The following is a 27,280-nucleotide window of genomic DNA, read 5'->3' on the forward strand; positions in this document are numbered from 1 at the left end:
TGGGCTGCTGGCTTTGGCCTGGCCCAGCTCTGCTTTCCCAGAGAACTCGAGGGGACGTTCAGTAGCCAGGCCTTGAATCAGTGATACGGCAAGTCATCGTTGCAGGTGTCAGCTTAATGTGCTGTGCCACAACACAGGTCTCTTTGAGGGCTTATCTTTTTTACAACAGTCCCTGAGGTAGGGCTGATGCCTCCCCGGTTTGCACTTGAGGGAACCAAATGTGTCTGCAGCGGGCAGTTGCCAGCCAGGGGTTGCCCATGGTCTACCCAGCTGCAGGGCACTGGCTGTGCTTTGCTGTGCAGGGTCACAGTCGGGAGGGCTCTGGGCAGCTGGCTGACGTGCCCTCTTCATGTCTGTCTTGCTTTCCTCTTCCCATTGCTCCCCTCTTCTCTGTTTCCTGGGTCCCCAGAGCCCATGAGGGCGCCCAAAGGACTGGCTTTTGCTGAGATCCAGGCCCGCCAGCTGACCCTGCAGTGGGAGCCACTGGGCTACAACGTGACACGTTGCCACACCTACACTGTGGCCCTGTGCTATCGCTACATCCTGGGCAGCAGTCACAATCAGACCATCCGGGAGTGCGTGACGATGGAGCGGGGCGTCAGCCGCTACACCATCAAGAACCTGCTGCCCTACCGGAATGTCCACGTGCGCCTCGTCCTCACCAACCCCGAGGGCCGCAAGGAGGGCAAGGAGGTCACCTTCCAGACTGATGAGGATGGTAAGCGGCCCAGTTCCACTGCCCAATGCCTGCCACACACACCTGGGTTGGGCACTAAGTCCTGGACGTCTGTGCGGAGGAAATGTCTTGCTTCCGACTGAACTGGTTGTGTAGCAACAAAGGGTGCTAGCTAACAGTTATTTATTGGTATCATTTCTTTCTTAAACAGTTTGGGAGATTTCAGCAGTGAAGTTGTTGGGCCTGAGCTTTCTTTTGTGGCATTCTTTTAATTTTTAATTTTTGAAGTAGATATTGGAATATTTAGCTGGTCTATTTTATTTAAAGATTTATTTATTTTTATTGGGAAGACAGATTTACAGAAAGAAAGAGAAACAGAGAGAAAGATATTTCATCCACTGATTCATTCCCCAAGTGATGCGATGGCCAGGGGTCGGCTGATCTGAAGCCAGGAGCCAGGAGCTTCTTCCAGATCTTCCATGTGGGTATAGGGTCCCAAGGCTTTGGGCCATCCTCTACTGCTTTCCCAGGCTACAAACAGAGAGCTGGAAGGGAAGTGGAACATCCAGGATGTGAACTGATGCCCAAATGAGACCCCAGCAATACAAGGTGGAGACTTGGAGACTTTAGCCACTAAGCTATCATGCCTGAGCTGATATATATATATATATATTTTTTTTTTTTTTTTTAAATTTATTTGTGAGCCAGAGTTCCAGAATTAGAGAGAGAGAGAGAGAGAGAGAGAGAGAGAGAGAGCAAGCAACCTGCTGGTCCACTCCCCAGATGGCCACTAAGCCAGGATCTTCAGCTGGGTTTTCCCACATGGATGGAAGGGCCCAAACACTTGGGTCATCTTCCGGTGCTTCCCCAGGCACTTTAGGAGGGAGCTGGATTGGAAGTGGAGCAGTTGGGATGCTAGTGTTGCAGGTAGAAGCTTAATCAACTATGCCACAATGCCAGCCCCAAGATAATCTGTTCTTTTTTAAGATTTGTTGGTTTGTTTGTTTGTTTTACTGAAAAGGCAGATTTACAGAGGGGAGCGACAGAGAAAGATTTCCATTCATTGGTTCACTTCCCAAGTGGCCACTGTGGCTGGAACTGAGTTGATCTGAAGGCAGGAGTCGGGAGCTTCTTCTGGGCCTCCCATGTGGGTTCAGGTTCCTAAGGTTTTGTGCCATCCTCCATTGCTCTTCCAAATTACGAACTGGAAGTTGATGGGATCTGTTGGATGGGAAGTAGAATACACCAGGACCAATATGGGATCCTGGTTCTTGAAGGTGGTAGATAAACCAATTCAGCTATTGTGCCAGACCTAAGATAATGTATTCTTGTATCAGTTTTGACCTGTTATTTTTTTTTTAAGGAATTTGTTGATTTTGTCTAAGCCAACTAATATCAACACTTGTTGATAGTGTTCTGTTGTATTTACATGTTGTTTGTGGCACCTGTAGTGATAGCCCCTTTATCATTTCTGATAATAATTATGTTTTCTATTTCTGTTGTTCATTCCTGCTAAGAGTATATAATTATCATTCATCTTTTCAAAGTACTGTCTTTTGACTTTTTGAATTTTTCGTTAGAGTATTTAAAAAATTCTTTATTTCTTTTGTGTGCTTTTTTTGGATTTGATTTGCTGTTCTTTTAGTGTTTTGAGATAGATTCTTCTTAGATCCTTTTGTGACTTTTTCCATTTTTTTTTAACGTATTTGTATTTGAAAGTCAGAATTACAGAGAAATCTTCCATCTGCGGGTTCACTTCTCAAATGTCTGCAAAGGCTAGAGCTTAGCTGATCTGAAGCCAAGAGCTTCTTTCCAGGTCTCCCACTTGGGTGCAGGGACCCGAGGATTTGGGCCATCTGCTGCTGCTTTCCCAGGACATCAGAAGGATGCTGGATCTGAAGTGGAGCAGCCAGGACTGGATCTGGTACCCACATGGGATGCCTGAGCTTTAGGTGGGGGATTAGGCTGATGCGCCATGGCACTGGCTTTGCCTTATTATTATTATTACTATTTAAGATTTATTCTTCTTGGAAAGTCAGATTTGCAATGAGAAGGAGAGACAGAGAAAGATCTTCCATCCCCTTGTTCACTCCTGAAGTGGCTGCAACAGCTGGGACTGAGCCAGTCTGAAGCCAGGAACCAGGAGCTTCTTCCAGGCTTCCCACCCAGTTGCAGAGTCACAAGGCTTTGGATTGTCCTCTACTGCTTTTCCGGTTGCAAGCAGGGAGCTTTATGGGAAGTGGAGCAGCCAGGATTAGAACCCATGCCCATATAGGATCCCATTGCATGCAAGGTGAGGACTTTAGCCACTAGGCTACTGCTCCTGGCTCCTACCTTGTATATACATTTTCAGCTATAAATTTCCCTTTCAGTCCTGCCTAGACTGTTTTCCACTAGTTTTGTTTTTTAAGGTTTACTGCTATTTGAAAAATAGAATTATACTGAGAAAGGAAAATATCTCCAACTGCAGGGTCACTCCCTGAATGGCCAAAACAGCCAGAGCTGAACTGGTCTGAAACTGGGAACCAGGAGCTTCTTCTGGGTGTTCCATGTAGGTGCAGGGCCCAAGGACATGAGTCATCCTCTGGGGCTTTCCCGGGCCTTTAGCAGGGAGCTAGATCAGAAATGGAGCATCCAGGACTAACACTGGCACCCATGTGGAGTATTGGTGCTGCAGGTGGAGGATTAGCTTGCTACACCATGGCCCCGCCCCTCCACTCCCCCATTTTGATATGTCCTGTCTTCATTATCATTGGTTTTAAAATATTTCCTGATTTCTGTTGCGATGTCTTCTTTGACTCAAGACTTGCTTAGTTTCTAAGCCTATGAGACCATTGGATTGGCTTTGGGTTATTGATTTCCAGCACAGTGGCACTGTGATCAGCGATTGTATTCTAAATTTAATCTGGAGATTTGATCCTTACTGCATGGCCCCGCATGTTGTTAAGGTATTTGGCTTGTATGCCCTACGTACGTATGAACAAAAATGGGAGTCTGTCCTTGTGGTAGTGTTCTATCCAGGTCAGGTGCATGCTTCCTTCAGCACTTAGTTCTCACGGAGCACTCCTGGGTATGCTTTCCCTGTAGTAATGCATGCAGTTCCCACCACAGCCCTGTGTGACCTTAGCTCCTGTTTCTGTCCTCACTTTACAGATGAGGTCACTGAGCTGGTAGGTAGGTCGCAGAGCAGGATGGCACACCTTGCCATCTGCCTTCGGAGTTGTCACTTTTGGGAGCCGCACTCCAGGGTCAGTACAGGTGCAGAGCCTTCTCTGGGGGTCCTGCCACTCCCCAGAGCAGCTGGCTTTCTGCTTTTCATAGCTCTCCCTCATGTATGGTTTTCTCTTCTCCACAGCACTGGCTCAGGTGCAAAATTCTGCTCCTTGCTGGGTTTCCACTTTCACCCAGGCAGTGAGCACACCTGGGCTAGACATTTGCTGGGGTGGAAATAGGCTCTAGATGAATTTACCCTGAAACATTGCACACAGACTCCAGGAGAGAATCAAAGTGCTCTTCCCTTTTTTTTTTTTTTGGAGGGGGTCGGAAGGGCGGAAGATTAAGGAGCATTTATTTAAAAACTACATTTTAGCCAAGCCCATTTTTCACTTTAATGGGAGCCTATATCACATGTTTTTACATTGTCCCTAAATATTTCGTCAATAGCTGCTCTTCCTATAATTAAAGACAAGTTACATTTCATGTAAGATTTGTTTATTGGAAAGAGTTATATACAGAGCGGGATAAACAGAGAGAGAGATTGTCCATCTGCTGGTTCACTCCCAAAGTGGCCACAGTACCTGGGCTGGGCCAGGCTGAAGCCAGGAACCAGGAGTTTCATTCAGGTCTCCTTCAGGGGGCCAAAGTACTTGGACCATCCGCTGCTATTTTCCCAGGTGCAATAGCAGGAAGCTGGATTGGAAATGGAGCAACTGGGGCTTGACCTAGTGCTCATTTGGGTGCCAGTGTGGCCTATGACAGTTTTACTCACAATGTTACAACACCATTCCCTAATGCCACATTTTTAATGTATGCACAATAAAGAGCCTCTCAAACTGTGCCTTAAATCCTGCCAAACCCTCTAAGGGCATTGGGCCCACAGAGGCTAGAGGGGAAGTGCCAAGGGCATGTTGTACTCTGCCTCAGCAGGTACCGCCACAGCCCCACAAGGCACAGTGGAGAGAAGTCAGCCAGTGAACCCCAGAAGGGTGGAACTTTTCCTCCCCTGCTTCTGCTCATTGTTCTGGGCCTGCCCACCTGGCACCCTGGGGAGGACCCTGGCCCTCTGTGCCCAACACGGCATGATGTGGCCACTCCTTTCTTGTCTGTTCCTCCATGTTATTGCATGTCGCCCCGTGATCCACCTCAGGAACCCCACTGCAGGCCCTGCAGGCTCCCCCTGGATGCTCCCCCACCCACCTGCTGCCTCCACCATCCTGTTCTTAAAGTCTGTTGATTTCTGCTCCCTGTCTCTAAGAGAAGTTGTGTCTGCTGTTTTCATCTTCACTCTCCAACCCTGTCCAGTCTCCACTTGGGCCACTTGGCCTTTCTTGTTCCTTCTCTTCCTTTGATGATGGCTTGTTTAATATTTCTTTTTCTTTTTTTTTTTCATGAGTCATCCAAATGTCAGTGTAATACTTACAGAGGTTAGCCTGGGGCATTCTCTCAGACTGGATGCATTTGGGTAACTTATCCCCCGATGCAGAAGAGGCATTGCCAGCTCCTGAAAGTGTCCCTCCTGCCCCTGAAGCTGTTACACTGACTGTCACATCACAGGTTAATTTCTGCTTGCTTGTGAGCTTTTTTCTAAACAGAATCACACTGTGAGCATCGTCTTTATGACTAGCTTCTTTGTGCTGGAGCCACGCAGCCATATCCTGTGTGCCGTTCTAGAGAATTCAGTCCGTTGCTGTGTGGTTTGTTGGGCTGACAGGCTGCGTTTCTGTAGCCCGTTGGCAATGGGGAGGTTTCCAATTTTTTGGCTCTTCTGAGTAATGCTACAAATAAAACTCTTGAGTCTTGCTTGTGTTTCGGAGGGGTTAGTGCCCAGGAGCAGAGAGGCTGGGTTGGCGGGTTTGTGTTTGTCTTTAGCGGATGTAGCCAGGCGTTATTCTGGAGGGACTGTAGCATGACTGCTCCTGCCAGCAGCATTTGAGATGCTCTTCTGACCGGCTTGATGGAGGGGATGGTGGTCTGGCCCTGGCGTCTGCTTCCCCTACCTCTGACTTTCAGCTCCCCCGACAGAGGCTGTTCTCCTCCTGGCTGCAGTTGGCACATCTGCAGTGGAGGGTATATGTGGAAGCCCAGACCAGTGCCGGGCAGTGTTAGTACTAACATGCCAACATTATTTATCCCTGAGTGAGGCAACTGTAGGTGCTCTTAATATTCAGGAACTTCATTTTAGATGTTCTGCATTGAATATCATCAGACTTTTTTTTTTAGATCAAAAGAAAAAGAACATTCATGTGTAATTCCAAGATCCTAATGTAATTGTTGTTTTCAGATCTCTGGCAAATACATGTCTCAATTTTCTGCAAAGCATGCAAGTGGAACAAAGTACAAACCTTCAAACCTTTCTCTCCATTAAAGGAAGCCTGCATGGTGGAGGCGCCAGCTCTGGTTTGTGGGTCCTCAGTCACGTACTGAGCTGTTCAAAATTGCTCCTGTCTGCCTTGGACCTTTCTGTTCATTCCATCATTAAGTCCTCATCAGAGGAGTGGCAGTGGCAGCTCCATTTGACAGACACATTCACTGAGGCACAGAGGAGTTGAATGGCTCCAGCAGGCCAGCAAGGAAGCAGCGGAGCTGAGATTGGAGCCCCGGTGACTGGCATCTAAGCCCACTCTCTCGTGTGTGATGCCTCCTTTCCCTCGCAGTGCCTGGTGGGATTGCAGCCGAGTCCCTGACCTTCACTCCGTTGGAGGACATGATCTTCCTCAAGTGGGAGGAGCCCCAGGAACCCAATGGTCTCATCACTCAGTATGAGGTGAGTGGGGGCCCCTGCTGGGAAGTGGGTGGATGGCCCACTTGCCTTCAGCCGCAGCAGCTAGGAGAGAGGACGTGTGGGGGAGGACAGAATGGATTGGTTTGGTTCCTTTAACATTTGCCTGGGTCTGAGCAGGCAGGAGGGGGAGGCCAGTAACCGTAAGCCTGGCCAGGGAGGAATCTACCATCACGCCATCTCGTTAAGTCTCAGCTTTGCCAGTTGCATGGCCAATTCCCCTAGACCAAGGTGGTGGGAAGCTGCCTCTTCTGTGTTCATCCTTGCCCCTCAGATCAGCTACCAGAGCATCGAGTCTTCTGACCCGGCAGTGAATGTGCCTGGCCCACGGCGCACCATCTCCAAACTTCGCAACGAGACCTACCATGTCTTCTCCAACCTGCACCCGGGTACCACCTACCTGTTCTCTGTGCGAGCACGCACAGGCAAGGGCTTTGGCCAGGCAGCGCTCACCGAGATCACCACCAACATCTCAGGTGAGCCCCACTGGGCCTCTGGCTGGCAAGCCAGCACCCCAGGGTTCTGTGGGGTCAGAGGGTCTGGGACACATCCTGGGGGTGGTGACAGAGGGCCCCTGCCAAGGTAAAGGTGCCATTTAGGTACTGGAGTCAGGGGTCAGGGGAGGTGAAGTCAGAGGGGGCAAGGAGTGTTGGGCTGAAGGGGAAGAAACCTGAGAACGGTGGTCAGAGTCCTGCAGGTGGCACCTTCCCGGCCCAGCTGCCTGTGACCCTGTCGCCTTCTGCAGCGCCCAGCTTTGACTACGCTGACATGCCGGCACCACTGGGTGAGTCTGAGAACACCATCACTGTGCTGTTGAGGCCGGCACAGGGCCGTGGCGCGCCCATCAGGTGAGGAAGGCCGTGTGGACACTGGGTACTGGGGAGGCCAGGGCCCTTCCCCTGACCCACAAACCTTAGCTCAACTCTTTGTTGGGGCCTTAGAGTCCTAGAGCAGATGAACCTAGGCCACGTTGGGGAACCCTTCTCCTGTCCTTGTCCTCTAGGAGCCAGGTTGACCAGGTCTCTCAGTGGTGATAATGGCAGGCCTGATCCTTGCAGTGTGTGTGTGTGTGTGTGTGTGTGTGTGTGTGTGTGTGTGTGTATGTATGTATGTATGTAGGTATGTATGGGGGGAAGGCAGGATGGCTGTATCACTGAGTACGTTCCTTCCACCTCCTGGGATCTTGTTTTCTTATTTGCACAATGGAGCTCTCTCCAAATGAAGAGAGGTATGCTGCCAGCTAATGTTAATTATTGTTGTCCTTGACCTTGGCCTGTGAACATGGAGTGTGAATGGTCCCTGGGCTAGTGAACAACATCCTGGGTTGATTCCCTATCATGGGAATGCTCCAGAGGAGCAGCTGGGGAGCAGGGGAAAGGCATTTCCATTTCACAGAGCAGAGGTTCTTGGCCGTGACTGAGGGTACATGGGAAATAGGTAAACTCATCAGCACTTGTGGATTTGCTCTTGATTTATTCCACAGAGGGCTTAGAGGAGCTTGTGGCAAAAGCCTGTTCTGTCGAGTTTTTAAAATGCACGGGGGTCAGGACCAGGGTTCCCAAGTTTGGGAGGGTGACCTGGACCCAAGGAGGAGGGACTTGTGACTTGCAGAGGAATGTTTGAGAGGGGTCTAGAGACATAGCATCAGTGTGCCTTTGTTTGTGTAGACACTGGGGGGACCCAGTACTGGATGCCCAGGGCCCCTTGTTTTGAGCCTAGTTAGCACTTTCTGAATGAATGGATCAGTTTGCAATTGCTTTAGGCTGGGAAGGGAGCCATTGGTGACTTGGGTTTCCTGGTCCTGTGTCATACACAGGAGGACCTGCTGGGGAGGCAGGGTGGACCTATAGTGTAGTTCTTTTGGGCCAGAGTCCGGTTCTCTGCATTGTGGGCAGTGGTGGGAGGAGCAGCGGACGTGTATGGGCCTCTGCCCTCCTCCACGCTGCCCCTTCAGCCCCTGGTCCCTTCCACCCATGCTGCAGAGGACACGCCTGAGATCTAGAATGTATAAGGACTGCCTGGCTGATGAGGGGTGGAGTTGAGAGTCATCCCCTTAAGTGGGCCTGAACCCAGAGTCAACACCCTCAGTGACCAGGAGGCTCTGGCCAGCCTCTGGCCAACTGTGACCATTTGGGCCCTGCCCTCCCTGTCCAGCGTGTACCAGGTGATTGTGGAGGAGGAGCGGCCACGGCGGCTGCGGAGGGAGCTCGGGGTCCAGGAGTGCTTCCCAATTCCTCTGACCTTTGAGGCAGCGCTGGCCCGCGGCCTGGTGCACTACTTTGGGGCCGAGCTGGTGGCCAGCAGTCTGCCTGAGGCCATGCCCTTCACCGTGGGGGACAACCAGACTTACCGTGGCTTCTGGAACCCTCCGCTGGAGCCCAGGAAGTCCTACCTCATCTACTTCCAGGCAGCAAGTCATCTGAAGGGGGTGAGGACACGATCAATCATGTGTTGGAGGTTGGGGTGGCAGATGGCAGGTGCAGGACACCAGGTGGTCCAAGTCCCAGGCTTTGCCCCTGGCATATCCCCGCCGCCTCCTGACCCTTCTTTTCCAGACTCCTTTTCAGTCCCCATCCCCAGCCCAGTCCTGGCCACACCTGTTATCTCAGTTACCTCTTCCCCTGGAGTTATCTCAGGTCCTGGCCTCCACTTGTTTAGGCCTAGGCTCCACCTCCTCCCCAGGCCACGCCCTGTCCTCCAGGCTCCACCCTCCTTAGATCTGTTCTCTGTCTTTTCCCTATCCTGACCCAGGGTATAGGCCCCGCCCTGCTCTGAGGCCCTGCCCCTTCCCCTGCTCTTCCTTTTCTGGGTAATCTCTGATTTCCTAGGGCACCATCTGTGGCAGATTTCTCCCTACTAGGCCCCACCCCTCTGGGTTCCAGACAAAGCCCAGATCAGACCCAAGAGCTCTGGTCTTGAGGTTCCTGTCTTGGGGAGGCGGTGATAAGGGCTTTAGTGGCTCAGAGCCCCCTACTTGTTGCCCCTCCAGGAAACTCGGCTGAACTGCATTCGCATCGCCAGGAAAGGTGAGGTCCCCTGGTTTCCCCCAGCCCTTCCTTGAGTGGGATCCTGAGCAGAGGGATGGCTGGAGGCCTGCGGTCACAGACTGACCTTCTCCAGTGCCCCTGCGGCTCACCACAAGGGCTCCTTGTCCCAGGCTGGACAGCAGGGTTCCCCCTTCTCAGTTCTCCCGACTTCACTGTGGTCACCAAAGGGGCATTGGCAGGGGCCTTGGCAGGCCCAAGGACAGATGTCATTGTGGTCAGGCCGGGCACTAGCTCTGAATTCCCTGTCTCGTCTTCCTTTCCTATGGTGGGAGAGAGCGGGGAGAGAGAGAGACAGGTGGGCACAGTAGGGACCCTGGGGTATAAGGGTCACCTCTGTTTCCAGATATGGAAGTGGTTGGGTCCTACCAGGAGAGTCCTGAACTGTGCCTAGGTGCTCCCTTAGCCCCCTGTCCTATCACCTTCCCAGAAGGAAGGGGTTGGGTCTGAAGGTCCCACTGTCATGCTGAATGCTGGGGAGGGTTGGGCACATGGTGAGACGGGAAAGCTGTGAGGATGCAGGCAGAGTCTGACTCAAGAGCGCAGGGAGTGCGGGGCTGGAGCTGATGGAGTAGCAGGCAGTGCTGGGCTGATGAGGGACAGTGGCTTGCGGACAAGTGGGTTCTTGCAGCCCAGCTGTCTGCTTGGGGGCTCATGGCCCTGCAGAGGGGGCTTCAGTGTCCTGCTTTGCTCTCTGACCCTCTGTCTTGCTTTGTCCTTCCAGCTGCCTGCAAGGAGAGCAAGCAGCCCCTGGAGGTGTCGCAGAGGTCGGAGGAGATGGGCCTCATCCTGGGCATCTGTGCGGGGGGCCTTGCTGTCCTCATCCTCCTGCTGGGCGCCATCATCATCATCATCCGCAAGGGGTGAGTGGGGCTGTGGTTCCCCCCCAAGAGGCCTGGTAGGTACGAAAGTGTGATGGTGGCCAGTGTTAGGGGAGTACCGCCAGCTCGGGGACTGGGCCTACAGGAAGGCTCTGAGGTGGGTAGCAGGAAGCCAGAGACTTGGCACATGGCACTGTCCCAAGGCAGAGTAGCTGGAGAACAGGTCTGGCTGGTGCCAGGTGTGTTATCCAGAGAAGGGTGCCTGGGGCTGTGCTGGGAGTGGGCACTCCCCTGCTGTGGTTATGGGGCTGCTGCAGTAGGGAAGGTGCAATTGTGACCATGGGGCTGCTGCAGTAGGGAAGGTGCAATTGTGACCATGGGGCTCTGCTGGCAGTGGGTGGCGTGTATTCTACTTCATAGCTCGGGCCCTGTCCTCTCTTGGGCTGGGCTTGCCTTGAACCGTAAGTCCTTAAGGAGCCCTCCTGGGCCTCAAGGTGCAGCCCTGCGCTTATGCAGGCCACATGCCTGATGCATTTTGTGGAGCATGGCATGCATCCCCAGCACATCTCAGAATCCACAACCCTGGATTGTAGTGGATCAGAAATTCAAAACTTGGGATTCCAAGAATCTCAGAATTTAGAACCCTCAGGGCTCTGAGCCTCAGAGAGTGAGAGATGCCACGTAGTTGAAGGGCATACGATCAGATGGTGCCCAGAGCTTTTTGAAATAATACAGCCTGTCTTCAGAACATTGTTTAAAGTGAAAAAACAAAACCCTTGCCTGCGAGGCCCCCTGCCGCCCCTGCCTCCGGCATGGAGCAGGTGAAGGCTGAGCAGCAGTCCTGGCTGGAGGTGGGGTGAGGGCTTCTGGGACCCTATGCTCACCAGGCAGCTCCAGGACACTGTGGTCCAAGCACCTGAGAGCACACACCTGCTCAAGGTCACCCAAGGAGCCTGAAGCAGAGCCAGCTGTACCCTTCCTCCCTGCCACCACCACCTGGGCTCTGGTTTGTGGAATCCCTGTTGCTGCCAGGCTGGCATACATCAGTGAGTTGGCGCTGGCTGTTCTGGGCTGCTGGGAGCAGATAAGCAGAAGCCAGGGAGATGAGAGCGAGTTGGCCAGGGCTGCCGAGGCAGGCTCCAGCAGGAGAGAGTTTGGGGGTGGACGTGTCAGCATGGCAAGGAGGGTTGGGGTTGACCCGTCCAGGTGTTGGAGTCTGCTTTTCCCTTCCTCTCATTGCTGCACAGCTGCAGGGGAAAATATTTTTGTTAATTTAGTGAGTAATTACTGTGTACCCTTAGTACGTTAGGTCCTGAGCACCTGCTCCATGTCTGGCACCGTCTGGTGCTCAGGATGCGTTGGAAAATTTCTGTTTCTTGGATTCTGACCCATGGAGCAATCCTGCCTCGCCCCTTAGGCATGCAGTTATTGTAACTAAAGCCACTGGCTTAAGTCGCTACTCTCCCCACGTCAGGTGCACCATAGATGCGCCATAGATGGCTCTCCCGCAGGGCCCTGAGAAGCGGCTCTTCTAGGTAGGGATGGAGAGGGCTGTAAGGAAGGGGCCAATTTAGGGGATTTCAGGTGGCACTTGAAGGCCTGTAGTCTTCCCTCAAGGAGAGAGAAACAGCACAGTATGTGTGTGTGTGGTCTCATTCACCCTTGCCAAAAGGGGGTGGTGGGTCAGAGATCCATGGTCAGGACCCCACAGGGAAGACAACCTGCGTCACACAGTTGGCTAACCCATCCAGGCTGACCTTGTCCAGAGAGGCGCTTTGTACTTGGTCTGACATTGCATTCCAACACACTTGTGCGAGTTTGTTAGGACTTGTGAGAGGGACTCGGTGCTGGGATGTGGGGGATAGGGCATAGAGGTTGCAAGGGACTTTTGTAGGGCTCCTGGCCAGCTGCTGGGGGCCAGGGAGGCTTTTGGTTGGGGTGTGGCCTTCGGGCCAGCCTTGTGGGGAGGCTTGGGACCCACTTGTGCTATCTTCTCTCTGCACGCCGCCAGGAGGGACCACTACGCCTACTCCTACTACCCGTAAGTACCTGCCAGCCAGGGAGGTCCCTCTCGGGGTGAGACCTCCTGCCTCTTCCTTCCCAGCTGGCCACCTCTGCTCTGGTTTTCCTTTTTGTAATCCTCGCTTCTTTTTGCATCTTCCTCTCCCTGCTTCCCCCGAGGTATGGGCACCTGTGCTGGCTTTGCAATTAGCTAGTTGCAAGTTCAAGGCTGGCTCTGTGAGTTGCTCTGTGCGGGTCACATTCCCTCCCTGAGTCCTCGGGATCTTCTCCATACTGGGTTGGGTCCTGCACCTGCTCCTCCTGGGATCTGCCACTCAGGTCACTGTTTCCCAGCCTCAGCTTTCCCAGCATCCACCTCTGCACCCCCCACCTGAGCCCCAGAATTGCTGAGCAGGCAGCTCTGCCTCTTGTGCTCCCTGGGCGGTTCATCTGTGAGCCTGAAAGCAGAACTTCCAGAAGTGTCTGCTCAGCTCCAGCCACATACTCTCACAGCAAGGTCAGCCAGGTCCCTCCTGGCTCCCAGGGACCAGGGCTGGCTCTGTGGGTCTTCTCCCAGGTAGACCAGGAGTCCTGTTGGAGACAGGGCCCTATGTGCATGGAGATGGTCTCCCAGGCCAGCACCACTTGCTGAAGGCCCCCTCAGACTGTTGCTCAGCTCGCTGGGCCAGCAGTCAGTTGGACAGGGTTTTCTGTCTGTCTGCCCTAGGGTTTGCTGGGGTCTGGCCTGTCCCTCCTCCCTCTCTGCTCCCTTCCCCATTTCTCTAATTGTCTTTTTACTCTCTGTTTCTTCCTTTCCTTTCTCATTCACTGTTCCCTCCCAATACTCTTCCTTCCTCTAGGTGGTCAAGGTCATGGCTTCTCCCCCTCTGACCCCTAAGGTTCTGTCCTGGGCCCCGGGGAAGATGGTGCCCAGAGGTGTGGGTTGGGGCAGCTGGGCTGGCTTAGTGCCCGGCAGTGGTGGTCTTGGCGAGGGTATGGCTGCACAGGAAGGATTTTGTAGCTGTAGAGGTGGGACATCCACAGGTCATCCTGTCCTGCACCCTCCCTGGGCAGCTCTGGTGTCCTGGGCAGGCTCGTTGGAATTTCTCTGCTTGGAAGACACCTTCATTGGTTGCCACATCTCTTGGATGATCATGGTCCCTGAGCACTTTCAACCTGGAAGTCCCATCTCAGGTCTGCTTTGTGTCGCGCATGCTGTGCGACCGGGCAGGTGATCAGCCATCTCTGCTCAAGTCTTCCATGCTCCTTGAGTTCCTCTCCAGGCCCCGCAGTGTCCCGAGTCAGTTGCCCCCTTTACTTGTTTCCTAGCTTCTTGCTCCTGGGTCCATATTGCCTGCTCCCCATCCCATGCTTCCCTTTCCCTCATTTCCCGGAGTTTCTCTGGAATCCTGACTCTTGTTCCCACTATGGAGCTGGGCCTGAGTCGGGGATGAAGGTGTTCCCAACTTCATCCTATGGTTTCTTTTTTCTTTTTTTTCCTCCTGTGGTTTCTCTGGGCCAGTGGTCTGAGTCTCTGGGAGAGGTGGGAGTATGGACCCAATGTAGATCTCTTTGCAAGGTCCCATGGTTCTTGGCAGGATCATCTGGGGTGCGGGGAGTGAAAAGGAGCCCAGGCTGGAGTTTACTGTCTGCCAGAGGCACCCCTGAGCTTGGGCTGGGCCTGTCCCTTCACTGTGGAGGGGGCACGTGGTGTCCTCACTACAGGAGAAGGGTTCCCAGGCAGGTGTCTCACAGGATGGGGGAGGGAGTTGGGGGAGGGGACAAGTTGTGGCTGGAGCTGCCTTGCTCTTGGTTTGGGTGCAGTAAGGGTGGCTCTGCTGTGACACTAGATCAGGCCCAGAGGGACTTTTCTGCCCATTTCATGAGCACACAGGGCCAGGTGATCAAGGTCCCAGCCCGAGGTCGCTGTGCTCCACTGCAGCAGGATGGACCCTGCTAGCCCCTTTGGGTGAGGCAGCTCTCTGGGTCTCATGAGTGAAGGATGGAGGCAGAGCCTCTTCTGCATCCAGGGATGCTTCTGGAATGGCTGTCTGCCCCTGGTCCCAAGGACCCTGACTGCTGGCCTCCTACCCACCACAGTCCACTGTCCAGTACCACCTAGCACCTGTATGCCCTGTGGCTCCCCCTGCAGGAAGCCAGTGAACATGACCAAGGCCACGGTCAACTACCGCCAGGAGAAGACACACATGATGAGCGCTGTGGACCGGAGCTTCACGGACCAGAGCACCCTGCAGGAGGATGAGCGCCTGGGCCTGAGCTTCATGGACACCCATGGTTACAGCCCGCGGGGTGAGTGCGCCCCTGCCTGGGGCTTGGGGTTCCCCACATGAGCCAGAAGGCCGAAGTATCTCCAATACCCCAAGCTGAAGCATTCACTGAGCGCCTGCTGGATGCTGCACTGGTGCTGGTCATGCAGAGAGCCTGGTGGTGGTGATAGTGGGGTCTAGATGTTGGTCCTGGGGGTTTGCCGGGAGCTCTGTGAGCATCGTGGGCACAAGATCCAGCAGGACAGTTGTGAGAAGATGTCCAGCGCTGTTGTTCAGCCTGTTGTGTGAGGGGTGAGCGTCCAGTGACTGCGAGGGTCCCATGTATCATTCTGCAGACATGGACCTACCACAGATAGCTTTCTTTGCTGTGTGAGCTGGGGCAATTTGCCGAACCTGTCTGGATGTCCATTTTGTCATGTTCACAATAGAAGTAAAAAAAAAAATCATCTCTTCTGGTAAGGCCAGTGATAACCCTGGACGAGATGAAGACCGTGTGTGTAGATCACCTGATGCTGGTACATCAGCTGCGATGTGCTAGGAATGTGCCCTAAACTTCCTCGTTGCTCATCTCTCTCCCCTATTTGATACTAACTTGCACCAATGAGAATATCCGATGCAAAGGATAGCTGGTGAGTAACACATCACTTGGCTGCCCCTCCTTGCCGTCCCCCCAGCACATAAAGATTCTCCTGAAATGTGTATTTATAATTTTCTCTGAATTCTCGGTGTAACTTCACAAAGTATGTGTATGTATCCTCAAGCAGTGCATCCATCAGTTTACCTTATCTTCAAGTTTTATAAAAGTCACATAAATTATATATATGTATAAGATACACACACATATATGTATATAAATGTTTGAGAAACACTCCAACAGAGGTTAAGTTGAGGGATCCAACTGGTTCATTCCTTAAATACCTGCTACAGCTCGGACCGGAGCCAGGACCTAGGAACCCAGTTTCAGGTTTCCGATGTGAAGGCAGCGACCCAGCCTTTTGGGGCACAATTACTGCTTCCTGGGGTGTGCATTAGTGGGCGGCTGAGGCTGAGGGTGTTGAACACACGTACCCCAGTGTGGGACGTGGGAATCCTAACCTGTCAGGCTACACTCTGGTTTTCAGCTCAGCATTGCGCCTCTCCTATCTGTCCGGGAGGCCGTTTTGCTGAGCTCGTGTACCGTTACGGATGGATGGGCCTGTTATGGCTGTGTTGCAGGCTCCTTCTCCGTTCTGCCATCCTGGATGTTTGAATTTCTGTTTATTTTCTCATTATCCTTGGTGAGGCTGTTGTGAGCGTTCTCACGTGAGTGTCTGCTCATCTAGTTGCACTTGCACTTGGAGCTGTAGAAGCAGCATTGCTGGACCCTGCAGGGCATGGAGTTCAACTTGGCAAGACGAGGAAAGTCGCCTTCTGTAAGGATTTTGGCTTCTTTATACTCCCAGCAGCATGTGGAGTATTTTCTATTGATGTATATCAAGATCAAAATTTGCAAGCTTTCTTCACTTCTGCCGAGCTAGTGTATATAAGATGGGAATTTTCTATAGTCTTCATTTGCATTTCTTTGATTACGAGTGAGGTTGAACATACTTTCAAGTCATTACTGGCCATTCAGGTCTCTTTCTGTGAAGTGCTTGTTCAGGTTTTTTAACCTAATTTTCTATTGTTTTTTTTTTTTTTTTTAATTTGGTATGTGTGTGGCTTTCTTAGTGGTTTTTAGTTCTTTATATATTTAGGATAATAAAGATTTGTCTCTCAGGCATTGCAAATATCTCTTCCCAATTTGTGGCTCATCCTTCCTGGTTATTTATAGTGTCTTGGGATGAACAGAAGGGTTTTTAAAGTAGTCATAATTCATCAGCACTTTGGTTTTTGAGTTTTACTTTTTGGGTTTTCTTAACTTCTTCCTTTAGACCAGGTCATCAGGCAGCTTTTACCTTTTTTTCCCTTATACTGTTGATATTTTATATTTCCTATAGAAGTTTTCATCTAGAACTGCTATTATTTACTTATTATTTTGAGATACAGAGAGAGATCCCTTGCCCACTAGATTGCCTGCAATAGTCATGGCTAGCCCAGGCTAAGGCTGGGACCTGGGAGAGCAATCCAGGTCTCCTAGAGGGAGGGGTATGGCCCAGTCACCTGCTACCTCCTAGGGCATGCACCTGCAGGAAGCTGGATGGGGGAGAGGAGTAAGACATGGACCCAGGTGTCCTGAAGTGGGATGGAAATGTTACAGTAGCATCTTAAATGCTGTCTCTAGAGTTGACATTGGTGGGTGCTGTGAATGAAGTTTCATTTTCTTGCATTGGAATGGCCAGCTTTCTCAGTATTATTTGTTGAGTTCATCCTCTCACTGCTCTTTGCACGTGTCTACTTGTGATGTGCTGTGTTTTGGCTCTGTGCTCTCTCATCAGCCAGGACCACTCTGTTTGATGGCCATGGCTGAGTCTTGCTGTGGGGGTCTCCAGCCCATTCCCCAACCACACACATCACCGAGGACATCCTTACTGCTTGATTCTCATCCTTTTCCTCATGCGTTTTTGAACTATCTTTTCAAATTCCCTGAAAAATTCCACTGCATGGGTTTGTGCTAAATCTGTGGGTCCATCTGGGAGAGCAGACATCTGATAAAATTGTCATGCTGCCCGTGAGCGTGACATGTATCACCCATGTAGTGTGATCACAAATATCTCTCAGTAATATTCTCCACAAAAGCTGTATTCTGTTAGATGCATCCATAGGTTCTTTCTTTATTTTTTAAAAGATTTGTTTTATTTTACTTGAAAGTGAAAGAGAGAGAGAGAGAAATACACACAAACACACATACACGTAGTGAGAGAGAGAGAAGAGAGAGAGAAGATCTTCGATCCATGGTTCACTCCCCGGTTGGCTGCCTTGACCAGAGCTGAGCCTTTCTGAAGCCAGGAGCCAGGAACCTCTTCCAGGTCTCCCATGTGGGTACAGGGTCCCAAGACCCTGGGCCATCCTCTACTGCTTTCCCAGGCCACAAGGAGGGACCTGGATGGGAAACGGAGCACTTGGGACTTGATATGGAGTGTCAGCTCTGTAGGTGGAGGATTGGGCTGCTACACCACTGTGCCAATCTCAAATCTCTTATTTCTGGCTTCTTTTGCAAATGATGTTTTTTTTTTTTTTTAAATATTATGCTTCTAATAGTTTCTTCTATGGGGACATGAGTAGATTTTGGTGTGTATGTTTTATATCCTCTTATTATGGTTTGCAGAATCTTTCAAATTTTTCTGCGTATGCGAGTGCCAACAATTTTATTTTTTCTTTCCCATTTCTTCTCCACCACCTGCCATGTTTTCCTGCCTGGCATTGCTTGGGCCCTCCAGTGTTGTGTTGAATAGAGGTGGTTATAGCAGGAATCCTTGTTTTATTTTCCTGACTTTAAAAGGAATGCTTCTAACATTTACACATCAAGAATGAAGTTTGCCATGGGTTTGTGGTAGGCATGTTTTGTTAGGTTAACAAAATTCCGCTTAGTTTTTAGTTTGCCGAGAGGTTTTATTTTAAATGTGTATTAAACTTGCCAAATGCCATTTTTTTCCATAAAGTTGTTTGTGGTGGCCGTGTATTTTTTTTTTCCTCCAGTGATACAGTGAGTGGCATTTTTAGATTTTCTATTGTTTAACTTGACCTTCATAAATTCCTGGAGAAGCTTCAGCTTTGTCATGATAGATACACAATGTGTTTGAAAGGCAACATGATAGGGAGAGAGAGACACACACAAAGGTATTATCTTACCTGTTGGTTAATGTCCCCAAATACCTATGATAGCTGGGGCTGGAGCAAGTTGAGGCCAGGAACTGAGAGGATGGTGGGGAGCCAAGTTACTTGAGCCATCACCTGCTGCCTTCCAGGGTACACATTAGCAGGAAACTGGAATGGAGGCAAGGGGTGGACCCAGGACAAATCCAGGCACCTGCTGTCAAGTGCAGGTGTCCCAAGCAGCATTATAGCTGTACCTACTCCTTGATGTGTTGTTGGATTTGTCATACTTATTGCTGAAGGATTTATTTTTTTAAAAAATATTTATTTGAAAAAGTGGCACAAGGAGTATGGGGAGAACCAGAGAAAAGAATGAGATCTTTCATCTGCAGGTTTGCTCTCCAAATAACCATAGCAGCTGGAGTTGGGCCAGCCTGAAGTCAGGACCCTAGAATTCTATTTGGGTCTTCCACATGGGTGGTAGGGACCCAAGTACTTAGGATCATCTTCTGCTGTGTCCCCAGGTGCATTAGCAGGGAGCTGGATGGGAAATGGAGCAGCTGGGACTCACACCGGTGTTCGACGGCTTAACCCGATGTGCATGGCACCTGCCCTGTGCTCCAGGTTTCAAAGTCGTCTTAAGTGGGATTGGCCTCTCAGTTTTCTCTTTTGGGCCGGCCCTGTTTGATTTCTGGCATCAAGATTCTAGTAATCTCATATAATGGATTGTGGTTTTCTCTTTCTTATTCTCTTTTTGTCATGGAAGATTAGCAGCATTTCCTCCTAAGAAGTTTTGTGGAATTTATCTGTAAAGCAATTGCATTCTGTTTTCCTTCTGGAAAGATTTAAAACGTCCAATCACTTTATTTAGAGGAGGAGTCCATGATTATTCAATCTTTTTATTGTTGTTGCTGTTCTTGTTATTTCTTCAGGGTAAGTCAGGCTTGTCTAGGAATCTGTCCATTTTGTATAAGTTTTCAAATTCATGAGCCTGTATTTATTAATCAGGCTCTCTTTCTAATTTTTCACATGAAAATTTTATCATCCTACCCTGCTCGGGAGCTGCTATGGAGGCTCGGAGGGAGGGAAGGTGCATGTCCAGAAGGTGGCAGAGCCAGGATTTAAATGCCAACCTATCTGAGTTATGACAGGTTAGCGGTGGCAGGGGGCAGGGAGGCTTGAGAAGAGCCAGGCTGGGTGGGAGGGAAAGGGCAGGTGTGGAAGAGGAGCAGCACTGGCAGAGGTCTGCAGAGGGCACTGGGGGGAAGCCAGGGGTGCCATCCCTGTGGACTGCATCCTCTGTTAGAAGTGAGGGGGGTGGGAGGTGAGGGTGGTACGGATGTTGTCCTGGCACCAGTCCTCCTCGGGGAGGCAAGAAACTTGGCCTCTGCTCCTAGGATGCCAAGACCGACCCAGGAAAGTCGGAACCAGGTTGAACGCTTTGTGCAGTGGGAGTGGCCAGTGGTGCTCTGGTGTGTGCACCCTTGGGCAGGGATGGTCAGGGTCAGGTTAAGCTGGGTAGGGTCTGGCAGGATGCAGGCCAAGGGGGGAGGACGTGTTTGAGAGAACGAGGGGCTGGAGCTGAGTCTCCGGTGCACCCTCGCATGTGTCCCTGCTTGCTGCTCCCCTCTTCAGTGTCCCCCTTCTTCTCTCTGGACAGCAGAGGCCTGGAATAGGAAAGCAGGCTGGGTTGATGCTTCCTTTGCATGCAGGTTTTAAAATAGGCATATACCATGTGGGGTGAGGGGTGTAGGCTGGTATGAAGATGCCAGCTGGGACCTACCCTCTGTCAAAGTCTGCTCCAGCCTTGAAGTGTGGTGCATGACAACCTGGGACCCCTTCAGGGCCTCTTGTTTGGTGGCTTTTTTTTTTTTAACATTTATTTATTTTTGTTTGATGAAAATGAGAGGAGAGACAGAGATTAAGATCTTACATCAACTGGTTCACTCCACAAGTGGCTGCAATGGCTAGAGCTGAGCTGATCCAAAGCTAGGAGACTGGAGTTTCTTCTGGGTCTCCCATGTAGATGCAGGGTCCCAGGGCTTTGGGCCATCTTCTGCTGCTTTCCCAGGCCACAAGCAGGGAGCTAGATGGGAAGTGGAGCATCTGGGCTACAAATTGGCACCCCTGTGGGATCCTGGTGCCTAAAGGTAAAGGATTAGCCAGTTGAGCCATCGTGCTGGGCCCTATCCAGTGGCTGTTCCCCCAAGTGCTAGGTTCTTACATTAGGGAGAGAGGAAGGCAGAGAAAGGATGGACAGCAGGGTCCCTGAGTCCCAGGGGCCTGGCCTTGAATCCTGCTGCTGTGGTGAGCAGGTTGCTTCAGCCTGTTCTGCTCAGTGGTTTCCTCTGCAGGTACCCATAGTGTCTGATTGTAAGGCTGTTTTAGATGTTACTTGACTTAAAAATCATGCCAAGCCCTGTCAGGGACTATCTGCTGTTGCTGGGGGCTGTGTTTCTTTAGGGAAATTGTCAGCCAGCATGAGCTGTGAGGGAACAGTCACGGGTGCTAGTGGACCACATCACTGGTTGGGGAATGGGGCCAGGTGTCCGTCTCCATCCAGGTCCGAGGAAGTCCTGAGGATTCTCATTCCAGATGAGGAAGCTGAGACCCCGAGAGGCCTGAGAACTTGTGTCGGAATCTGCTTCCAGGTCTTTTGGCACACAGGGCTCTTTTGGCAGGGCCTGTGTTAGCTGTCCAGTGATCACTCGTAGGTGACCTTCTGCAGTAGAGGCAGAGCCTGACAGAAGGAAGTCCTGGGGTAGGGGTGACCTTGAACGCCAGGACTCCTGCCTCCCATCCCTCCTGGACTGGCCACTGCAGGCCAGCTGAGCCCTGCAGCCTGGGCAGAAATGTGCTTCAGTGGGCATGGGAGAGGAAGGGAGGGTCGGATCCTGGCACTTCCCTGCAGGCTCGCTCTGAGGACACCTGGTGCTGCACTTGGCCTCAGCTCTGAGCGGCTTGGCTTTGGCTCAGGTCGCCCGTCAGGGTGTCAGGCAGCTGGAGCTGCTTTGCTAGTCCCCAGCCATGGTGAGCTGCCTGCACCCCCATCCTTGGAGTCAGGTCAGGGCTGAGCTGTTGAATCCCCTGGTGCCCTCACTTGCTCCTCCCTCCACCTGGAGAGCTCCATGTGGAATTGCAGCTGTCAGCTCTGTTTCTGCAAAGAACACTCGGGCTGTTTTATCGGTGATCCCCTGAGCTGTCCAAGAAGGCCTGCCCGAGAGGACCTTGTGTGTTTGTGGCAGAAGCTCCTGAGAACCCTGGCGGGAGGCTGCTCTCAGGTCAGCTTGTCTGAGTCTGCAGCCCTGGCTCTCTGGATCTCTGCAGGTCCCTCCCCTCCTCAGCCTAGCTGCCAGGCTAGGTCGCTGTGCTGGGCCTGGGCTGGCTGCCTTAGGCACAGCACCTCGTGGGATGCCCAGAGCTCTCCCCCTCAGTGTGAAAGGTGCCCCTGAGATGTCTTTTGTCTGCCTATCTTGGGGGATTCAGATGCACACAAACCCCCAGAGGTTGTAGATGTGGGGTGGGGGAATGTCCAACCTGGTAGGATATATATAAGGCCCTAGGGGATTGTCATGGTTGGCCCTATAACTTGGGTTGCCCTCCCACAGAAGCAGAGGAAATGTGCAAAGCTACCACATTCAGATCTTGAACTGGAGGCAGCCCGGCGTTGGTTTTTGGTCTAAGGAGTAGAAAAGCAGCGAGGCCCGAACTACTGTCCCTCTCCGCCTGCTGGCTGGTTGCAAACTGCAGCTGGGATGGGGAAGGCCAGTAGAAGCCCTGGAGCAATCTGATATGTGCCGAGTTTGGGAAAGTTGAGTTCTTCAGGAGGTCTCTCTGGGGGTCCTGGGCAAGGTCGTTTTGGGTGAGACTTCAAGTATGAGTGTGAACAAAAAGAGTAGGGGGAGGAAAGGTGCCCGGGCAGAGGGAACAGCATATGGGAAGGCAGGGCAGGCATCCGGGCTCCACTGGGGGCCCCAACCAGCTCAGACTCAGGCAGAGGAGGACTGTGGGCAAGTGTTATGGGCCGGACCAGGAGGTGGGGAGAAGTGTCCCCAGGTAGGTGTGGCTGAGTGGGGTTGTGGGGGTTGGGGAGGCTTGTCACTCCCAGCACCTGACCCTGAGGTCTGAGTGGTACATCCCTGGGGTTGCTGATTGGGAGAGCTGGGGATGGGGTGAAGTATGGGGTACTGTGAGCCTTGCCACCTGTCTGGCCTGGTAAAGGCTGTGGCACGGCCAGTAGTGGAAGTGCTGGCACCGTGGATTGATGCTGGCCAGGTGCCCGGTGCTCATCTGCAGGGAGAGTGGGGTGGCAGCTCATTCCCTTGTGCTTGTCTTTGAATTGGGGTGATTGCAGGGCCTCACCACTATTCCAGATTGTTTCCTGGAAGGCAGGAAGGTTGGCTGGGCTGTCCTGGGCCCTGCTGAGCGCTGATCCCTGCAGGCAGCATAGTGATGCCTCCTGAAGTGGGGATCATAGGATTCCCAGGTGGCAGGGCCATAGTGCTCTCAGAGGTTGTATGGTCTGGGGACCTGAGAGGCACAGGGGGAGGGACTGGCCTGGAGTCTCTGCCTGGCTCTAGGCACATGGGTTGTGGGGGTGTTCTCCCCAGGCCAGACCCTCCTGAGCACCAGGAACTCTTCCCTCTCTTCTTCCCTCACCGCAGGAGAGCAGCGTGGTGGTGGGGTCACTGAGGCCAGCAGCCTCCTGGGGGGCTCCCCGCGGCGTCCGTGTGGCCGGAAGGGCTCCCCATACCACACGGGGCAGTTGCACCCTGCGGTGCGTGTGGCCGACCTCCTGCAACATATCAACCAGATGAAGACGGCTGAGGGCTATGGCTTCAAGCAGGAGTACGAGGTGCATGCTCAGCCCTGGGGCCACCAGCACACCCGTTGGCCTCGCATGCTTCCTCCCGACCCCCACAGCTCTCCGCCCAGCCCTGCCCTGGTTGGACCTCCCCTTGCTCCAACACTGTCCAACCCACCACCCTTCATGGCCTTGACCCTGGTTCTCACCCTAACCCTGCACTGCCCTGCTTTCTCACTCTTAATTGTGGAAATCTGCCCTTGAATCTCATCTCGGTCTCCATCCTCACCTGGTCCCTAATCTGACCTGCCTGTGACCTAAGGCCATTCTGGGGTTGACACTGACCCTCAACCTGAGCTCCATGTCAGTTCTGACTTGGATCCCGAGCTGCGTCTATCTGGACTCAGATGCTCCCTCAGCCTCCTCTCCGTCCGGGCCTCTCACCACCTTCCTGGCCTTTGTTCTAATCTGAGCTTATGCTGAACTCTGCACTCAGACCCTCTTTGCCTTTTTTCCACCCTCCCTGCAACTGAACCTGGCCCCTTGCTGATGGAGGGATCCACAGGGAATTTATCTCAGGTCCTCGTTGAGACCCATTCCTGACCTTAATGGCCCACCCTATCATCCCTGTGGAGGGGAAGGAGTCCCGTGTGTGAGGGCCCTGCCATCCTCCCTGAATTCTGTTTTCTGTTCTGACAGAGCTTCTTTGAAGGCTGGGATGCCACAAAGAAGAAAGACAAGCCCAAGGGTGGCCGGCAGGAGCCTGTGCCTGCCTGTGAGTGCTGGGGAAGAGCTGGGGTGTGGGGCAGCAGGTGGGAGATGCTCCTCTGCCAACGAAGGGGAGCACAGCCAGAATGAGTTCCAGTGGCATTGGAGCCAAGCCCTACACCAAGTGTCAGAGCTGTTGTTTCCCCACTGCCCTGTGACATGGCAGGATTGCAAAATGTTCCCATTTTACAGATGATGAAACTGAGGTGTGGGAGGTTAAGACTGCTGCATGAGCTCACACAGCTGATAGCTAACTAGCAGACGCTGTTGGGCCTCCTGGACTGCACAGTCCATGCATTGGACTCTCTGGCCTCTGGGATCCCCTCCCCTGCCCATCCTTTACTCTAGCTCCTGGCTTCATGGCTCAGTTCTATTTCCACCTGCTCTGCCTTCACAGACGACCGACACCGAGTGAAACTGCACCCAATGCTGGCAGACCCCAACGCCGACTACATTAATGCCAACTACATAGACGTGAGTGCATCGCCCCTGCCGTTTCTGCTGCCCTGGCCCTGCCTGCTCCAGGTTCCCTGTCCAGGCTGGGCAGAAACCTGTCAGGGAGTAGGTGGAGGCTCCAAGAACTAAGCTGTGAGCACTCTACCTCCTGCACTTAGAGCCAGGGAGCGAGGAGGAGTGAGTGGGCAGCAGCCTTGGGAAAGTTGCAGGCTGGAGTTGCCTGAGACATGGGCTGTGAAGCTGAGAGAAGGAAAGAGGGTAGAAATGCAAGGAAGGACCCCTCTCGTGGAGGAATCGAAGGCTCATAGTGAGGCTGGAGGAAGAGATAGGTGGGGGTTGAGTAGTGGAGGCCTTGCGCAGTAGGCTGAGAAGTTGGGTTTTGCTCTGGGGGGGTATTAGGTGACAGGTGCAGTGTTGGGACCAGAACTACAGTGGTGGTTTAAAAGCAGCAATGCTTGCTTCTTGTGCAGGGCTGTGTACCCCGTGCTGTGCCCAGCACTTCACACTCAGTGTATAAGCCCTGCAAGGCAGTTCCCAGCAGGCCCTTACTTTGCTGGGGATCTGAGTCACCTCTTGGTCACAGAGCAGGTGTCTGCCTGTATCTCTAAGCCTTTACTGTTTGCCATTAGGCTCTCCTGCCACCTGCTGCATCTGGCTGGTTTGGAAGGAAGGTATCCGAGGAGAGGGAAGCTAGCCTGGAGGACTAGGCTTGGGGATCAAGAAAGGGTGATGAGTCTGTTCCCCAGATGTGAATGAGGAGTCAGAGGGGACAGGCCCCCCACCCTGCGGATTTGGGCAGGATCCCTCTTCTGCCTGCAGCTAACCAAACTGGGGGCTGCATTGTCTGGTTGTTTATCAGGTCAGTGTTGAGTGCTTCCTGTGTGCCAGGCATTGGCTGTGTCAGACAGCAGTAGACCAGACAGGCCCAGCCCCTGTTCCTTGGACGTGTAACTGTATATGTATATGCACATTCATTCATGCGTTCTTGCAGGGGAGATGGAGAGACGCTGGAGTGGGTGGGAATGTGCAGGCTGGGCCCAAGCCACGGTTGGTTGTGGCAGGCTGTGTGGACCAAGCGAGGCTTAAATAAGCTCTGGGTGGCTGGAGAGGAAAGGGAAGAACCTTCCAGGGAGGGAACAGCATAAGTGAAGGCCTGCAGGGCCCAGACAAGCAAGGCTCATCCTGAGCAGCTGGGGCTATGGAACCTATCTCCCCTCTCCCTCTTTTCATCTCCCTGGGGTCAGAGGTGCCACCTCGTGTTTCCCAGAAGCCCTTGCCCTCACCCCCACCTGCTGCCCCGTCCCCTAGCTGGGGTGAGGGCTGGGCCTGGTCTTGAAGATGTGTGTAGCTTTGGTGGTGGTGGGGCCTCTTTTCCATCTTTGTGAGGTCCCAGTGGGCTTAAGGGACATGCCACACGCTGGCACGTTGCCCCCTCTGCTCTGCCTTCCCCCGCTGATATCGCCCGTGGTGGCCACTCCTGTGCCCTGCCCGCCTCCATCTGCCTCTTGCCTAATCTCTGTCTCTTTTGCCTTGTACTGTTCCTCACTGGAATCATTAAGATTCGGATAAACCGCCAAGTAAGTATCTTCTCCCCTGCTCCTCTTCCTCCTCCTTCCCTTGTCTGATGGGCTGTATCTCTGACTCTCTCGCTGTCTCTCTCTCTCTCTCTTTCTCTCTGTCCTTCCCCTCTCCCTGTGCACCTGGCACCGGGCATCCATTTCAGTGGGGCAGCTGGGGACTAGACCCCACAGTTGCCTGCTGCATTCAGGTCCCTCCTGTCCCCCTCTGCCTGGATGTAGGCAGTGTGTGGGGGCACACTGGCCGTTCCTGGATGTCCCATGGCCCTGCTGCTCCCAAGTAGCCTTTGCTAGCTATGCCTTCTGCAGGTCTCCGGGATGGCAGGGAGCTGCCCTGGGTGGCCCTGACTGATGCCTGCTGGGAGTTTTGGGTCAGTGCCCACCCCCTGCCCCTAAGCTAGTTTTCATGGTGTTCTATTCCCTTTGTGATCAGTGTGCTTGAATGAACCCACGCCATTTCACCCTCAACTTAGTCCTACGTTGAATGTTTTCTTGGGGAACAGGTTAAATATTCTGTCATTTAAATTTGTCGCTTTTTGGTCCTTTTAAGAATTAAAAAAGCCGCCCCAATTCATCCACTTGTTCTCTGATTTGATTTGATACACGTAGATTATTGCCATAAAGCTTGATCATGGATGTGATTCTTATTATTTGATTAAAAATAATTTATTTGGGGCCCGGCGCGGTGGCGCAAGTGGTTAAAGGTCCTCGCCTTGCACGCCCGGGATCCCATATGGGCGCCGGTTCTAATCCCGGCAGCCCCGCTTCCCTTCCAGCTCCCTGCCTGTGACCTGGGAAAGCAATCGAGGACGGCCCAAAGCTTTGGGAACCTGCACCCGCGTGGGAGACCCGGAAGAGGCTCCTGGCTTCGGATCGGCATAGCATCGGCCCGTTGCGCTCACTTGGGGAGTGAATCATCGGACGGAAGATCTTCCTCTCTGTCTCTCCTCTCTGTATATCCGCCTTTCCAATGAAAAAATAATAAAAATAAATCTTTAAAAAAAAATAAAAATAATTTATTTGAAAGGAAGAATTACAGGGAGTCAGAAGTAGAGGTGCAGAAAGATCTTCCATCTACTGGTTCCCCAGATGGCGGCAATGGCTGGGCTTGGACC

At 52.5% G+C, this 27,280-nt stretch overlaps 1 protein-coding gene across 4 annotated transcripts in view; it reads left to right on the top strand.

Annotated features, from left to right (window-relative positions):
• PTPRU (protein tyrosine phosphatase receptor type U) overlaps positions 1 to 27,280 on the top strand; it is a 73,686-nt gene that overhangs the window by 31,898 nt on the left and 14,508 nt on the right. For 2 of the 4 annotated variants that reach the window (XM_040974375.1, XM_040974377.1), the window contains exons 8-18: positions 410 to 718; positions 6,550 to 6,659; positions 6,949 to 7,150; positions 7,420 to 7,522; positions 8,829 to 9,102; positions 9,664 to 9,700; positions 10,443 to 10,581; positions 14,693 to 14,850; positions 23,225 to 23,415; positions 24,064 to 24,139; positions 24,530 to 24,606. In XM_040974375.1, coding sequence (XP_040830309.1) covers positions 410 to 718; positions 6,550 to 6,659; positions 6,949 to 7,150; positions 7,420 to 7,522; positions 8,829 to 9,102; positions 9,664 to 9,700; positions 10,443 to 10,581; positions 14,693 to 14,850; positions 23,225 to 23,415; positions 24,064 to 24,139; positions 24,530 to 24,606 — 1,676 coding nt within the window. Of the gene's footprint in view, positions 1 to 409; positions 719 to 6,549; positions 6,660 to 6,948; positions 7,151 to 7,419; positions 7,523 to 8,828; positions 9,103 to 9,663; positions 9,701 to 10,442; positions 10,582 to 12,550; positions 12,581 to 14,692; positions 14,851 to 23,224; positions 23,416 to 24,063; positions 24,140 to 24,529; positions 24,607 to 26,147; positions 26,166 to 27,280 lie in introns of all 4 variants that reach the window. The other 2 variants (XM_040974373.1, XM_040974374.1) reach the window with 2 other exon arrangements.

The sequence above is a fragment of the Ochotona curzoniae genome, unplaced genomic scaffold (genome assembly GCF_017591425.1).
Source record: "Ochotona curzoniae isolate NIBS_2020 unplaced genomic scaffold, NIBS_Ocur_1.0 contig_2404, whole genome shotgun sequence".
NCBI classification, from domain to species: Eukaryota; Metazoa; Chordata; class Mammalia; order Lagomorpha; family Ochotonidae; genus Ochotona; species Ochotona curzoniae.